Below are 17780 nucleotides of genomic sequence, written 5' to 3'. Positions count from 1 at the left end.
ATTAAAAGCATAATTATGTGGATGCTGGAAATCTGAAGTTAAAAACGGAAAATGCTGGAAAGAAGAGTCGGACAGATTCGAAAGAGCTATACAGACTCAAAATATTAACTCTAATTTTCTCTCCACTGATGCTGCCAGCCTGCTGAGCTTTTCCAGCATTTTATGTTTTAAGTTTATAATCCTTGGTTTCAGTTTTCTCCCCCAATAATTTCAAAATTGTTAGTTTTCCAAAAGTAGAAATAATATAAATCTAGGAACTATCAAATGTGTGGGTTCAGACATTCAGCGATTATAGTACATGTGACAGGCAGCTTCAATGTAGGAACATTATATTTGACCGGTACTCATCCCGCTTCTGCCCAATGGAGCAGAAATACCCGCATTGAAATTAGAATAAAAATATGCCATCTAAAACCTCTCAAAGTGGTCACTGGGCTTGCATGAAACCTGATAAATAGATTATTCAATTATGGCTGGAGAGGGGGAACCAGAGCTGAACCTTCTTCTCATCTACATGGACATACTGGGGCCACAGGATAGTGAACTGGAACAGAAAAACTGTCTGATTTATTTTTATCCGATGACACTGAGGTCAATGAGACTAGCTAACTCTCCACAAGCTGCAAATTGAACATGGAGTCTTCTCTGTGTGGTCCAGACATACAGTGACTGTACCAACTCAATCAAACAATTGTTCAACCAACTTTCTTTAAGAAGTTTTTTTGTTTTCCTTTATAAATTTAAATGGTTAGAAAGTAGAAATCACAGATTATTGTTAAAAGAGGACATAAATCTGGAGATTTAGTTTACGATATCCATGTATAAATAGATAGTTACAAATTCCACTGATTAACAAGTTTATATGCAAAAGGATTTGAAGTCCTATTTTCGGCATTTCTATTAAAATAAATGAGATTGTTGAACTGCATATTACCTGGACAATATTATAGTTTTCATGATAAGCTCCTCCCTACCCGTAAACCTTTACATGTTATTAAAATGTCGCATATTTGGATCATAAATATTGTCCTTCATTGCGTGACTTCACATATTTGTTACTTAAAGCGATAAATGTCTTTCATCATCTAGGTACCCTGCAGCTTAATAACCTCTGAAAAAATTGATACCATATTAATGTCATATTTATTGCTGCTTGACCAAATGGAGTACACTTAACTATATTACAGTTGGAGTAATTTTATTCTCATTGTAATCTAACTTGAAATATTATTACTGATTATTTAATACTTGCTTACTTTGCCTGGATATGTACATGGATCGCTTCTGACTAAGTGCCCCATTATACCAAGCTACTTAGTTGACATCTTCAGAAGGCTTGTTGTCTGATTAACTTCTACTGTGCAGTAATTCCATCAGTGCTCAATTAAGATTAAAGCTTGACATTTGATATCGAATACGCCATTTAAATTGACTTCTTTGTTTTTGCATTTAGGCTGATCAGATTTCTGGTTTCCATACCCGTTCAGTCCTTTGCGTACCAATATGGAACAGTGGCCATCAGATAATTGGTATGTGTTTAGTGATTCTTTTAATCTGTTTTAAATTTATTTCAATATTTGATTTAATAAGTTTTCAAAACTAATATATACTTGAGCAGGGAAATGCAAAAGAGAATGGAACAGGGTGTAAAGCCTGTCATGCTGATTTCCTCTTCCTCCTGGGTCATTTCAGCAATTCTAGCCAGGCCGTGTGGGTAGCAGGGTGAGGTAATATGCTAAACTTGGATATCCCTCCATGGAGAGGAAAAAAAAGAGAGAAAAAGCTAGTACTGTTTTGATTCCTTCCTCCTCCATAATCACTCTTTCTACGGCACGGTAGCACAGTGGTTAGCACTGCTGCTTCACAGCTCCAGGGTCCCGGGTTCAATTCCCGGCTCGGGTCACTGTCTGTGTGGAGTTTGCACATTCTCCTCGTGTCTGCGTGGGTTTCCTCCGGGTGCTCCGGTTTCCTCCCACAGTCCAAAGATGTGCGGGTTAGGTTGATTGGCCAGGTTAAAAAAATTGCCCCTTAGAGTCCTGGGATGCGTAGGTTAGAGGGATTAGCGGGTAAAATATGTGGGGGTAGGGCCTGGGTGGGATTGTGGTCGGTGCAGACTCGATGGGCCGAATGGCCTCTTTCTGCACTGTAGGGTTTCTATGATACTTGTTGATGGTAGCGCACTACTGAGGACTGACTTACTTTCGGACTGTTTTATTTGATGGAAACACACAAGCTGATTAGCATATAATGAGAAGTGATTAATCTAAAGATAAACAAGGTAATAGAACAGTCTGTTGAACAATAGGGTTAGGAGATTTAGAGGAGATTTGAGGAAATACTTTTTCATCCAGAGGATGGTGGGAATCTGGAACTCACTGCCTGAAAGTATGGTAGAGGTGGTAACCCTCACAACATTTAAGAAGCACTTAGATGAGCACTTGAAAACCCAAGACAAGGCTACGGACAAAATACTGGAATACTGGATAAATAGATGCTTGATGGCTGGCACAAACATATTGGACCGTAGGGCCTCTTTCTGCACTATAAAACTCTATGATTAATAATACATGCCAAGGAGAGTTGGTACTGGAGTTCTGCCATGTCACAAAGAAGACACACCAAGCAGTATCCACACACTGCACCGATTAAGCAAGAAAAAACACCTTGGTCATTTGCACGCATGATCAGTGGATGATTTCACAATTCATTGGTGAAGCCCTGTCAGCAGGGCACAGATGAAATCTTCAGCAATATATGGTGCCCAATACAAGGAAAGGATAAATAGAGGAAGGGAAGAAAATATGAATCCCTTTAAAGAGCAAGTATTATCCTTTTAAAAAATTGAAAATAAAATTAAGTCTGCGAAAATATGAAAATATTTAAATGTTTAAAATATTAGACACATGTTAAGATGATTTATCCTCTAATTCAGTAACTGAGGCCTGGATTTACCAGGCAGAACCCATCGCAGGTGGGTTGGCAAAAAGTCTATTGACTTTCAGTGTGAATTTCGGGTAGCACTGAAAAATCCATTTCAGTTTGTCATGTCTATGTCTAACACTTACTTGACTTTCAGGTGTGGCACAGGTCCTCAATAGGCTTGATGGGAAACCCTTTGATGATGATGACCAGCGACTGTTTGAGGTAAAGAAATCAGTTAGTATTTTCTTATTCAGAGACCAGCCAGGTATTTGGTAGCACAGTAACTGCCACCATTTTGATTTAAAACCAGAGAATTTCATTGAAGCTACAATTATCAGTAATTAAATTCCTGCAGAGATATTTCTACAGCAAAATTACATACTCGGGGGTTATGCAGATGTGGCAGGCCACTTAACCCATCTCAGTTAATCCAGGTATATTAAAATTGCATTCACTACGTAGCATGTAACCCAACACTTGAGTGAATCTAAAGTTTTCACCTTCTCCATTTCATACAGCAGGCCATTCTAAATGTTGATCAGTTCTTGTGTGAACATGTTTCTCCTTGCATCTTTCCTAAATTGCCCCTTCTTCAGTTTTAACTGAAATCCCTTGTTCAAATGGTTTGAATTAATGGCCTGGATTTATATTCTCTGTTCTACCTATTTCTATAAAAGTCCCTCCTCTCAAAACAAAAGAGCACTGGTTCATTCAGATGGTTACCCTTAAGGTTATCATCTCTTCACTAATTGGCCTCTTGCTATTACAAAGGGTTTCTTGTCAGTTAGCTTAACGTCTGAAGTTGTACTCCTTCCAGACACTGCCATGATATTCTCAGCACCCCTTTAGTATGTGTTCGATGTAGAGTGTAAAATGGTGACTGCCCAAAGCCTTTCTTTATTCATATAAAATGAGATGAGATCTGCAGCCACAGTGTACGAAGCTATTTATCCAAACAACCCCCCCCCCCACCCCTCATTCACATAAAAAGAAGCTAAAGAATTTCATGCCCTATAATTTGCAAGTTACTTAACATAAAGGAAATTATTGTGCATGAACTAAAAACTGTTTTTTCTAGTCTGTTCTAATTCCATCTGCCCCCAAACACATTGCATTCATGATCTCATTGCCTCTCTGGAGTTGGTCGCTGCCATGGCGAGTATTGCTACTATTCCGTTGCAATTATTGGAGAACAGTTGACGTTTGACACTGATGGTTCAGTTCCTTGCTCAGTTGGTGAAATCAAATCTGTCTTATCAACTGGCTGCTTTGAAGGAGCAGCTTGTCTGGTTGCATGTCAATGTCTATAGTTGCGACGATAAATCTGGCTGTTCACTTTTATCATGTACGAGGAAGGTGACAACATTTCTACAACCAAGTTTTATTGGATTTGTTGAATATTTGCACTCTGACCGGCTCATCAAAGCTCAGTTCTGACAATGAATTGGCAGCTTTTTCAAAGTGGAATTCAGCTTTCTGTTATTTCACTTTGATTTTTGTCCCACCTGTTAGTACTCTGGCTTCCATATTTTAGTTGTTGGAAGAATAGTCATGATGCAATGTGAAATTAATCATCAGACTGGGCTACTTTCCATGCTTTCAGTAGGTGTGTTTTTCCACTCTGGATTGCTTTCTACACATCTCCAGGATCTACTTGATTTTTCATGATTTCTTTGACGCTGCTGCCTCAGCCTTTTCATTTGACTAGATTTAGTTTGGAAATGATATAGTGCTGATTTTCCCAAGCATTCATGAAATGCCTGAATTCTTCACTTGGGAACTGAGGCCCATTGTTGCTTAACACAGTGTTGGGAATGTTATGACAACTTTTATGCTTTCTACAATCTCATTGGTGATTATTGATGCCAGCTGGTCAAACAAATCAACTGTGACAACATAATCTGTATCAGTGAGAATAAAGATATCTACTCCAAGCTTCACCCATGGTTGTCTGTTTAGTTCACTTAACTATATGTTCAATTTGAACAATGCACTCGCTGATATATTCCTTAATCCCATTGCTCAAGAGCACGTCTCTTCTAACATGTGGAGGGTTACCAAGCTTTTGACTTGTTTCAGCTGAGATGAGGTGGTTTTGTTTAGTATCCACTACCTGGAGCTGCAGATCATATTTCCTTTTATATTAGACTCTCAGCTCAGTTTGCCCTTCTGGGATGAACAAGATTCCATTATAAAGTCTCAATTTTATCTTTGATGGTTTAATTTCTATATAACTATTATGAGCAACCTGCGAAGCTCACAGCATCAGTGTCTATCTAAGAAGGTCAATTCAATTCATTCCTGGAATGAAGGTTTTGCTTAGTATCCACTATCCCTTTATGGCAGAACCATAAAGGGTGTAGATACGCAGAGGGACCTGGGTGTGCAAGTCCACAGATCCTTGAAGGTGACGTCACAGGTGGAGAAGGTGGTGAAGAAGGCATATGGCATGCTTGCCTTTATAGGACGGGGCATAGAGTATAAAAGTTGGGGTCTGATGTTGCAGTTGTATAGAACGTTGGTTCGGCCGCATTTGGAATACTGCGCCCAGTTCTGGTCGCCACACTACCAGAAGGACGTGGAGGCTTTAGAGAGAGTGCAGAGGAGGTTTACCAGGATGTTGCCTGGTATGGAAGGGCTTAGTTACGAGGAGAGATTGGGTAAACTGGGATTGTTCTCACTGGAAAGACGGAGGATGAGGGGTGACCTAATAGAGGTGTATAAAATTATGAAAGGCATAGATAGGGTGAACTGTGGGAAGCTTTTTCCCAGGTCGGTGGTGACGTTCACGAGGGGTCATAGGTTCAAGGTGGAGGGGGGGGGAGGTTTAACACGGACATCAGAAGGACGTATTTTACACAGAGGGTGGTGGGGGCCTGGAATGCGCTGCCGGGCAAGGTGGTGGAGGCGGACACACTGGGAACGTTTAAGACTTATCTAGATAGCCACATGAATGGAGTGGGAATGGAGGGATACAAAAGAATGGTCTAGTTTGGACCAGGGAGCGGCGTGGGCTTGGAGGGCCGTAGGGCCTGTTCCTGTGCTGTATTGTTCTTTGTTCTTTGGTTATCTTACAAAGAAAGGTTGAACAGGATGGGCCTATTCCCATTGGAGTTTAGAAGAATGGGTGGTTATCTTATTGAACCATATATGATGTTGAATGGACTTGTTAAGGTAGGTACCAGGAGTATGTTTCCCCTTGTGGGTGAAACTAGAACTCAGGAACGTGCTTTAAAAATAAGTCTCTCTTTTAAGACAGAGATGAAGATAATCTTTTTCCCTGAGGGTCATTAGAATGTGGAATTATTTTCCCCAGAAGTTATTGGAGGCTAGGACTTTAAATTTATTTAAAGGTAGAATTAGATACATTTTTGAGGAAATCGGGTTATGTGGTGGTGGTGGTGTTAGGGGAGTGGCAGAGAGGAAAGAAGAGCGCGATCACAAGATAAGTCATAGTCTCATTGACTGGTAGAGTAGGTTCGATGGACCGAATGGCCTACTCTTGCTCCTATGTTCCTATAACGCTTTGCGTTAACTAGACGTTTTTCTTCTGTATTGATCATTCCAAAGGTAACAAGTCAATTTTACCTTGAGAGTTGACGCTGCCCGCCTATTTTAGGGTGTAGAGTAATTTGTCAGATTCAGCAACCAACATCTCTCCACCAGCACCTTTCGAGATTTGTTTTTCTGCTTTCCAGCAAAACACGTGCATGCAAAGTGGCTCAGCTTCTTAAAATTATAGCACTGCTTTCCCCACACTAGACATGCTTCTTTTCCATTTGTGTGGTGTTCTCCAGAACTTTGGCCCTGATCTTTCTGTTGGTCCAGCTGAAATTGTCCCTTCTTTTCTCTTTAGCGTCTGCCCCGAGTGTGTCTCCCAGTGCCAGGTTTCCGGCGTCATCAGCTCCATGCTGGAAGTAGCCGTGGAGCTGCATAATTTATGCTAATTTAAATTTTAATATAATTTAAATGCTATGAGCAGGCCCAGGACTGAAATCTCCGGGCCCGTTAGCGTCTACCCCCTGCCAGGAGTATTTCACTCCGACGGGGTTTACAGCAGCTCCCACTTTCGGGGAGCTGGCGGCCCGATCCCGCTGGAGTGAACAGGAGGCAATCGGGGCCCCCCAGAGGGTCAGGTGCTGGGGGGGTGCCGCTTGGGCTTTGGCATCTTGGCAGTGCCAGTCTGTGACCTGGGCATTGCCCAAGGGGCAAAGTGCAGATGTCTGGGGGCACCTTGGCACTGCCCATCAGGCATGGAGCAGTGCTAAGGGGGCGGGGCCTAATTGAGATGGGGTCTGATGGGGCAGGGCCTAATAGGAGGGAATGGTGGGGTGCCATTCTGCACTTTGGGATTGCGAGCAGAGGGAGAGAGGCCAGTGATTGGCGCTGGCATCAGGGTTGGGGGGGAAAGTCGGAGCTGCCATGGGGGAGGGGCGGAGAGTGGGGCCTCCAGGTGGGAGGGGGGGAGATTGGGGCTGCCGGGGTCGGTGGGGGGAGGTGGAGATTGAGGCTGCTGGGGTGAGATCAGGGGATCGAGGTGGGCTGGAGGTGAGGGGCGTCGGAGCTGGGACCGGGCACGATTGTGGGGCCAACGATTAGGCCATGGGAGGAGGGGGGGGTCGTGGTAGTGGATTTTCACAGTAACTTCATTGCAGTGTTAATGTAAGCCCACTTGTGACACTAATAAATAAACTTAAATTTAGCTTAAACTTAAGCACGGCTGGCATTGTGGGATCGTGTTGCTGGCCAGCAATCGGGAGGCCGGCAGACAGGGGCAGCCGCGTATGCGCTGATCTTGGTGCTGACAGATTGGCGCATACGCAGTGGCTCGCACAAAGCTATGCTGTCGGCCTCCTGGGTGGGGAGAGGCCTCGCCCACTGATTTTTAGCGCGAGTTACACTAGTGCACTCTGCAGTGCAGAGAGTGTCGGAGATTCTTCTCCGAACTCCCACTTAAAAACAAAACCAATGTGATTTTCACGCAAATTCGACGCTTAGAATTTTTGGGGGAGAATTCCAGCCCAGGAGTCTAAAACGCAGCAGTTGTAGATTAGAACAAGTAAGAGCTGGTTTGAGTTTGCTGGATTAATTTGGAAAGCCATTGTATTCCTTTGGATAGAGTCCTGGGCCACCTTTGGGAGAGGTAAAGCATCCCTTGGGATTATTAAATGTGAACGTGATTATGCACTTTTTATGCACAAGCTATCAGAACTGTTCAGCTGCCAAAGCTGTCCAGGAAGTGTCATAGCTGCCTAGGAACTGCCCAAGGATAGTAGATCAGCTAGCATGGGTGAGGCAAGGACAAAGACTGGTGGGTGGGGAGCATGGGTTGGCCTGAGTTGACATAGGGGGAATGGGAAAAATAGGAGTGGGTAGAGGTGTATGGTTTGGCACATGAGGGTGAGAGAGGCCATGGAGTGGGTTGGGACATGGTTTGGCATAAGGAGGGTGGTTGAGGGGGGGGGAATGGTGATGTGAAGGGCCATGGGGATGGGCTGGGTCATGAGTTGGCATAGGGTGGCATGGATAGATATAGGGAGTATGTGAGTGAGGAGGGGTGAGGGCTGGAGGGAAGTTTTTTTGTTTTCTAAATTTATTTACACGTCATGTGGGAGTATAGAGGCAGAACTTACACCTTGCCCACCTCCACACCTGGCAGCCTCCACAATCGTTTTGGGATTACCCACCCCCCACCGACTAGATATCTGGGCTGCCATTTTGAAAGATTGGGTTCACTGGGCCAGGAAATCTTTCAACTTTGCAGACTCAAGCCAGGGACAAAAATCTGGGCAATAATGTTCATAACTTACATCGGTAGAAGATTCAAAGTGGATCTTCGACACATCCAAAATTTCACAAGTCTGGCTTTTATGCTCCTCAGTGAGGTCTAGGATGTGATGCAGTTGTAGCACTCTTTCCCAGCACTGTTCGGGCTTCTTGTTCAACTCTGTGGCAATCTCAATTCCGCCATTAAGATTGAAAGAAGTTGCAATTTACTCTCAAAGCCCCCTTCATCTCCACGAAACGAATACCCCTGGAATATTCAAAACCATAATGACTCTCTCAGCAATTGATGTCCTGTACAAAATTGAGGACTGACATTTTAATGATTCTTTGCTGTTTTACAGCTATCAAAATCCACTCCATTTCAGCTGCACACTTTTGGTACCATGTTCCATGTAATGGCTACTTCTTAAAACCTTTATTTACATAAAATGACATCAGAGATCATATGAGTATGACAAGCCACAGTGTCCAAACGTATTTGTCCAAACAACATGGCCAGAATTCTCCAGCTCTTCACTCTGGCAGAATCTTCCTGCCACAGTTTTCCCGGCGACGAGGGGTGCATTCAACGGGAAACCCCATTGACAATGACAGGGCTAGAAGATCCCACTGCTGAGCAATGGTGGACTGCCTCCGCTGTGAAACACGCTGCAAGTTGCACAGAAAATCCCACCCAACGTTTCTGAAGTTTCCAATTAATTTTTCAGTTTAAATCCCCTTCGCTCTTTTTACTTTGTAAAGCTCATTTTTCTCTCTCGTTTCTTTTCTGATTGTTCCGCAAGACATTGTACTGCATTGTACTAAAAGTGTTGCTCACATAATGCCAAGTAGCACTATCCAGATCTCTAATCTCCGAGAAATATTCAGAGCTTGCTGTTTTAGCCTAAATATCAATTTACATTTGGGGATCAATTTTACAAAGTCTTATCAGTGATCCCACTGGGCAGAAAATTGCCAGCAGCATAGCTGTTGTTGTTGTTGTGATGCCTCACAAACTTTATCTCTAGTGTATACAAAAAGTCAGTTGGCAAGTTTTAAACAACAGCAAACTAATTCTGATATACGTCAATGAAAAGTTTCTGGAGGAAAAAAACAAGTAACACTCCATTTTAACTGTCTTCATTAAACTAGTGTTTAATAAAACCTCACCATCCCGACCAAAAAAGTTTTTAAATATGCACACTACTATTATTAAGTATATATCTGTACCAATATAAAAATAGTGACAAAATTATGATGCTATTTAATCAGTGCTATAGTATTTGAAACTCTTAAAATGTTATATTGACTTTATTATAGCATCTTACTTATGTATTATTTTATTTTACAACAGATTATTTGACATTTAAAAATAAAATTTGCAATGGTTTGAATGCATGAGTAAATTAATACATCAGTAGAGCATTTCTCGTTTATTTAGTAAAGCTTTCCAATTCTGAACAACCACCATAAAGTTCAGAGTGACTAAATCACTTTCACTTTGCAGAATTGAATAGAACATCGATATTTGACAACCAACCTTTTGTCCAAAATGTAAAAAATTATCGCAATATGTGATTCTATGTGGATGTAGTTGCAGATTCCTGAAAAATCACGAGAATTTTTATTATGGAATCAGTGTTGTATGAAGACACACTTCATTTATAAGAGTGATGTTGATGTCATAGATTCTATTTAGCAGTTGTAGAATTGCAAAAGAGTTCACCATTAAACATAACAGCCAATATTTAAAACCAAAGGCTCCTATTGTTCTTTCTAGAACCTGATTTTATTTTTACCAGATCAACCTTTTAAAGATCAAGGTCTAAGCCTCCATTACAATTTCCAACATTTGAATGGCCTGTATAAGTCAGGTGGCTGAAAAAAAAGTAAAATGTATTTGAAGCACATTGGTTAATATATGGAGCAATTCTAGAAAATGCTGCATCTTGATAAGCTCTAGGTTTATCTCCAATTATGAAATATAACGCAATTTTACACAAGATTGGCTTTTTTAGCATCTAAAACATAGAAGTGAAAAGTCATCAATACTTGTGGCCAATATTAACTTAAAATTTTAAGTAATTATTAATGTGGGATCTTTAACAGTGGAGAAATATCATACAGGTGGGACTTACATTTTTAAATTGTAATTCTGTTGAAATGTGTTTCAGGCATTTGTTATTTTCTGTGGCCTTGGTATCAACAACACCATAATGTATGATCAAGTGAAGAAGTCCTGGGCAAAGCAATCTGTAGCTCTTGACGTGAGTATTTACTCAGCTTTATACATTGTACTAAATCAGGAGTCTTTTTTCCATCAATAACATAGTCACTAGTCATGGTAAACTACAATCGCATCTGGAAGCCCTTGTGATTCATGAAGGTAGTGGAGTTGTGTGAAAGAACCTGCAGGGTGGCAGTAGTACAGTCTTGGGGGAACATTACAATATGTGCAAACTCCCGGGGTCTATCTTGCTGCTTCTAGCTATCCAATGGGAAAGTGATTAATGTATATGCTGTATCAAACTAGGCATTGGTCAACTGCTTGATGCAAGAATGGACTGCAGACTGAGTGATGTTACTGATATGCGTGTGGCAGCCGGAAGGAGCAAGAGGCAAAGAACCTCGGGCTGCAGTGACCTTGATTGCAACAGGCAATAATGTGATGGATGGTTACTGGTCTTGCTGTATAGAACAACACAACTCTGACAGTGTCCCTGGAGAAGTCAGGTCTCTTTATGTATTAGACCTCAGAAATATAGATAGGCTGTTCTGGGCCATACTCCATTGGGAAAGTAAAGATTCTTCCCAGTGAGGCTCTTTCTATTTAGTCTGCCTCAAACTGCAGTTATGTTTGTTCTAGCCACCTATTGTTGCTGCTTTTCTTTCTCCTCCTCCTCTTGCCAGAGTTGCATTCTCAGAAGGACCCCAATGAAGAAACAAATGAGATGGTAGAGTTCCATTAAGAGTTCAGAATGTTCCACTTTGAAACTGTCTAAGTAACAAGAAAATTCTAGAATCCCTACAGTGCAGCAGGAGGCCATTCGGCCCAGCGGGCCTGCACCGACGACAATCCCACCCAGTCCCGATCCCCATAACCCCACGTATTTACCCTGCTAGTCCCACTGACACTAAGGGGCAATTTAGCATGGCACATCTTTGGAATGTGGGAGGAAACTGGAGTACCTGGAGGAAACCCACGCAGACACGGGGAGAATGTGCAAACTCCCCACAGACAATGACCTGAGGCCAGAATGTCAGAATCAGTGCCAACAAAATGTATCCCAAAATGTGTCTGCAGTTGTACTTGAGAGCAGATCAATAATGCTTTGGCCTCAATCTTGTACTTGTTGAGAACATGCTATCGGCAGGCCCAGATTTGGCAGGCTAATTAAGTGGTGGAGCTGGGGGGGAAGTTTCCAGTAAGCTCCCGAAAGGCTGACAGCTGCTGTGGAACTGCTTCAGGGAGCTGCAGCATTGTATCAATGAAATGAACTCAAAGAAATGCTGCAAACTGTAGATTCAAGCACCTGACAACAAACCTCATTGGACCTCATCCCTGAAACATTTGCTTTTGTTTTATATCACCCAGGATGTTTCATCCTGTTGTGGAATGTTATTGTTGTGAAAATGTGAAGGTCACCTGGCCCATCCGCCAACCATAAAAGTGGACGGGTCAATTGTCTTCTTAATGGGCTTAATTGCCCGCTTAATTGTCAACAGGCGTGCTTCAGACTCCCACGTGCGCACATCGACCGCAACATTGCACACGAGTGCAGTGATTTCAGGACATGTGCCTAACACCTTCTTGCAGGACTTCACATGCTTCCGGGTTAGGCACACACCTGTTTAATCCACATAAAATTCTACCACTGCAGGGTGGCACAGTTGTTAGCACTGCTGCCTCAGTGCCAGGGACCTGGGTTTGATCCCCAGTTTGGGTCACTATCCATGTGGAGTTTGCACTTTTTCCCTGTGTCTGCGAGGGTTTGCTCTGGGTGCTCCGGTTTCCTCCCACAGTCCAAAGATGTGCAGGTTAGGTGCATTGCCCATGCTAAATTCTCTCTTAGTGTACCCAAACAGGTGCCGGAGTGTGGTGACTAGGAGATTTTCACAGTAACTTCATTGCAGTGTGAATGTAAGCCTACTTGTGACTAATAAGTAAACTTTACTTTACATTTACTTTTAAATGCCTGTCTCCTGACTTGTGCCATTCAGCATCTGTGGTTAGGAGTGGGCGGAGATGAAAATAGCATTGAGAATCGTAAGTACATCACTTAATCCCAGTTAATATGTTATTGAGACTGCACCTATTTTCACAGGAGTCCTAGTCACCTAGACAGAGGTGTGCCTAAAATTCAGCACAAACCAGAATGCAACAGGGAAGCCAGAATTTCTGTATAATTGTGGTCCTGCTGCTGCCGTTTTTGTCGGCACAAATGGGGTAGGAAGAATTTGAGTATCATTGCTATTGTGTCCAGTTTTCAATGCTCTACTTCAGCAAATATATCAAAATCATTGTGAGTCTGTGGAAAAAGTTTGGTTTTAGAGCTCTTAAATTTACAATCAAGACCAAAAGAATTAATTAAGAGATGAGGAGGCTTTTAATGAAGAAGAGTTTTGAGTCATGGAATGAACACGGAATGCACTTCTGAAACACAATCCATAATGGCCCTTAAAAAGAAAGTGAGTAATTATTTGAAAGTGAAAAATACAAAAAGAAAATATATGGAGAAAGGCAGCAGAATGAGAATGTGGATAGTCCTTTCAGAGAGCTGGTATACTACAGGAAGAATTTGAACTGGCAAGGTGGTTGGTTTGGGTATGGGCTGGAATCAAATCCCTGAAAAATTGTGTAGTATCAAAAATCCAGTTAGATTCAGCTGACTCTTACCAGAGTGCTTTTGGAGGCATGCAGAAAATAGCTGGAATGGGGAGGTTGTTTTATGAGGAAAGGTTGAACAGGCTAGACATATATCTGCTGGAGTTTTGAAGAATAAGTGATGACTTGATTGAAACATATATGATTTGAGGGGTCTTAACAGGATAGATGTGGAAAAGATGTTTCCTCGTGTGGGAGAATCTTGAACTAGTTTAAAAACAAGTGTCACCTTTTTAAGACAGAGATGAGAAGAAATATATATTTTCTGAGAGGGTCGCTAAGTCTTTTGAACTTTCTTCCTCAAAAGGCGGTGGAAGCAAAGGCAGAGCTAGATAGATTCTTAATACGCAAATGGATGAAAGGTTATCGGGGAGGTGCGAATGTGGAGTTGAGATTAAAATCAGACCAGCCATGATCTTATTAAATGGCGGAGCAGACTCAAGGGGTCTAGTGGTCTGCTGCTGCTCCTAATTCATATGTTTGTACATTAATCCCTGTGAAAGAATTAGGGGCGGAATTCTCCCGTTCCGCCCACTACGGGAATTGTAGCAGGTGGGGGACAGACCATGCAATGATCCATTGACCTTGGGCGGGATTCTCTGGTTTTGAGGTGAGCACAGCTGGAGAATCCCGCCCTAGGTCTCTAATTTAAATATGCTGAAAGGTGATTAATTCAGATTTTAACCAACATTCCAGCTTTATCAGCCAATGTATGGATTTCTTGTGCTGTCTGCAACTCACCAGGATCAGCAAGGCAAGATCACAACTGGGATACGTTGCTCTGCAAGCTTGACAGGCTGGAAAACCTTTCAAGACTGAAATTGTATAACTGGTTCCCTGCCTAAATGAAAGGCTTGTGCTCACAGGATTTGTTCTGAATGTATTTTCACTGCTTTACAAGTGATATCCTACATTTTTTAAAAAAAACATGGGATGTGGACATCTCTGGCCATGTTAGCATTTGTTACTCATCCCTAATTGCCTTTGAACTGAGAGGCTTGAGAGACCTTTTCAGAGGGCAGTTAAGAGTCAACCACATTGCTGTGGATCTGGAGCTACATGTAGGTCAGACCAGGTAAGGATGACAGATTTCTTTGTCTAGAGGACATTGGTGAACCAGATGAGTGATAGTTGTCATGGTCACCAATACTAAGACTAGCTTTCAGTTGCAAATTATGGCTGAAATTCTCCAGTCGTAATTTGTTCGTACATTGAATGTGAGCATTGCTGGCAAGGTCAGAATTGTTGTCCAATCCCCAATTTCCCTTGACAGTGGTGCTGAGCCACTTTTCAACTGGTGTAGTTACACCTCCAGTGCTGTTAAGAAGGGAGTTCCAGGTTTTGACTAAGCAATAGTGAAAGAATAGTAATATAGGGGTGGCACAGTGTTTAGCATTGCTGCCTCACAACACCAGGGACCTGGGGTCGATTCCGATCCTGAGTGACTGTCTGTGGAGTTTGCACGTTCTCCCCTTGTCTGCGTGGGTTTCCTCCAGGCGCTACGGCTTCCTCCCACAGTCCAAAGATGTGTAGGTTGGGTGGATTAACCATGGTCAATGCGCAGGGTTACGGGGATAAGGTGGAGGGGGTGGACCTGGGTAAGATGCTCTGTCGGAGAGTCAGTGCAGACTCAGTGGGCCGAATGGCCGTCTCCTGCATTTAGGGATTCTATGGTGCAATTGTTCTAAGTAGGGGTAGTTTGTGATCTGGATGGATACTTCCAAGGGGCAGTGTTCCCCTGCATTTGCTGCCCTCATCCTCTTAGGTGGTAGAGGTTGTAGGTTGGAAAGTGCTGTCAAAGGAGGCTTGTAAAATTGCTGCATTGCAACCTATAGATGGTGCACGCTGCTGCTACTGTGTGAAATATAGCTTTGGTGCGAGCATCAAACACCATGGGGCCAGATTTTAACCAACTCAAAACCCATTCACTTGCACAGCATTTGGATTGGGTCCCATATGAGTGATTTTATTTTTGGATTAAGGTGTTCTCCTTCTTTTCCAAAATCTTCTGATCTATTTTGACGTTCTTTATTTGGGAAATAGAAGTAAACTGATTAATTTGAAGTGGCAAGAAAGGCTACCACAATTAAACATGTATATTTTGACTTGGCAAAGTTCTTCAGCAATATATTCCCTTAACAAAATTATAAAGTAATTTCCTCAAACAAAGTGATTGCTGAATACTATTTGGAGCATTTGAAATATTGCACAGTTGCTTTAGTACATTTCTAATGCCAATTGCAGTATAGAATGGAAACGTATAGGCTAGATACTGCATTAACTGGCAAGGTGTTTAGACCCTTGTTGTGATATGCATACCATACGCATGTATAGGTGCTCAGCAGAGCAAGGGCTAACGTGGGACTGAAGAACCGCACCACCCGTGGTATGATGCACAGAGTCACATGGTAAGATACTCTGAGAGAACAGTCTAGAACATAGAACCTGCATGAAACAACTCCATGCATGACCATACTTAGATCTGTGAATAGTTAAACACTTCCATGATTAAATATACAACTCTACATCAATGAGACATCACCACTCACCATATTAAAATATATCATCACATGGTTGTTAGCGATGGTATCTTCTATAAGATATCACATTGGCAGTGATGACCAATGGAGAAAGTACCATGGCGATCGGCGGTGGTAATCAATGGCAATAAAAAAGGCGGCAGCTAAATGCATGAACCCAGAACAGTACCCCAAGATATGAAAAGTGAAGCCTAATTAGAGGGATGTGCACTTAAGAAGAAAAATTGTGAGAATCTGAGCAGTGTCGAGGCAAAGAACCTGGGCAGTTGCAAGACGGTGAACAATAATTAATGTAAAGAAGGTGTACTTACATTGTAGAATAGGTGGCGATCCCAAAGCTCAGCATGCAAAAGGCAGCTGAAATAGAAATGCAAGTGAAAAAACAAAGGCTAAACCAGCAAGCCTGGAAAAAAAAATGATTGGTAGAGTTAAATACAGGGACCTGCAGAGTTTAGGATAAAAGATAGAGAGATTACCCTGTAGAGCTAACAGCAAGAATTGCTGCATTTTAAAAAGTTCAAAAGCTTTATTAAAACAAAAAGCTGGCATTAGAAAGTGGTGCTGTGTCTTTAAGTTTTAAAGAAAAAGAAAGGGACCCCAGACTGGCTGAGAAGTTTCCCTGAGTGCTCCTAAACTTTAAAAAACAGAAGCTGCAGAGAAAAAAGGAAGAAAAACACAACTTGTAGAGTTGATAAAATAGTACGCACCCATCAAATCTCTTGGAGCACAGGACATTCAAAGTGTAATAGACTGAATAAGTTTTTAAAAACAAAGCAGCCACAATCATGGGGATGCTAGGCTAACACGGGAAAATTAATAAGACGAAACTGACAGGCTGCCAGCAGCCCCCATAATGTACAAGAACAGAAGAAAGACTGCAAAGTTTAGTGGCAGTGATCACTGCACTGATATATTTCAAACAAAAAAAAATCGCAAGCTATGAAAGAGATCCCAGAGAGAGGGCAAGTCTGCCGAAGGGCAAATTCAACAAGAAAATAAACAGTTGAAAGAACAGCAGATTGTCCTTCAAGATCAAATACAAAAGGAATGCATAACCATTCAACAACATGAAGAAATGAATACTGCTAAACAGCAGCATGGAAGCACAACAGAGGTGACTCCACTGAATTACAGAAACATTCAAGATGATGCAAGTGAGCTTTGCAAGGAAAAGATGAACCTGTTGAAAGACCTTCATACACTACAGGAGTTCCTTAGGTCAGGGTTTATTCCTCTGGAAAATTACAAAGAGAAGCAAAATGAATTTACTGTCTGAACAAACTGATGAACCAGTTGACAGAGAAGATTGAGCAATGTTCCATATTCCAGGAGGAAGCTGAATGCTGTAAGAAACAGACTGCAGAGCTGAAGAAGCAGCTGAATGGAAAAGAGGAGGCATTGAAGAGAAAAGCTGTGAAATCTTTCAAGCTGCAAGTGGATAATGAAGCCATGCGGAGCACCATTAAAGAACTGAAACCAGGTCAGACTTCACCGGAAACAGACCTGGCCAACAGTGAAACCAAAATGGAAGACTAGGACAAAGTCTTGAGAAAGGAGTCATGGAAATGAGATAAGAAAATATAAGTCCGACAATGGCACTAGTAGAAGATAAAGCACTGGATGTCTCAGGAGTATGGAAAAGCATTGAACTGAAAGAAAAGCTTGTA

The 17780-nt window shown here is 42.0% G+C and overlaps 1 protein-coding gene across 1 annotated transcript in view; it reads left to right on the top strand.

Annotated features, from left to right (window-relative positions):
* pde11a (phosphodiesterase 11a) overlaps positions 1–17780 on the top strand; it is a 362109-nt gene that overhangs the window by 195729 nt on the left and 148600 nt on the right. Inside the window, exons 7-9 of the mRNA XM_078229219.1 lie at positions 1454–1529; positions 3077–3144; positions 10863–10955. Of these exons, the coding sequence (XP_078085345.1) occupies positions 1454–1529; positions 3077–3144; positions 10863–10955 (237 nt within the window). The remainder of the gene's footprint in view (positions 1–1453; positions 1530–3076; positions 3145–10862; positions 10956–17780) is intronic.

The sequence above is a fragment of the Mustelus asterias genome, chromosome 14 (genome assembly GCF_964213995.1).
Source record: "Mustelus asterias chromosome 14, sMusAst1.hap1.1, whole genome shotgun sequence".
Taxonomy (NCBI): Eukaryota; Metazoa; Chordata; class Chondrichthyes; order Carcharhiniformes; family Triakidae; genus Mustelus; species Mustelus asterias.
Note: the sequence above shows the minus strand (reverse complement) of the source record. Positions and strands in the feature narration are given on the sequence as shown.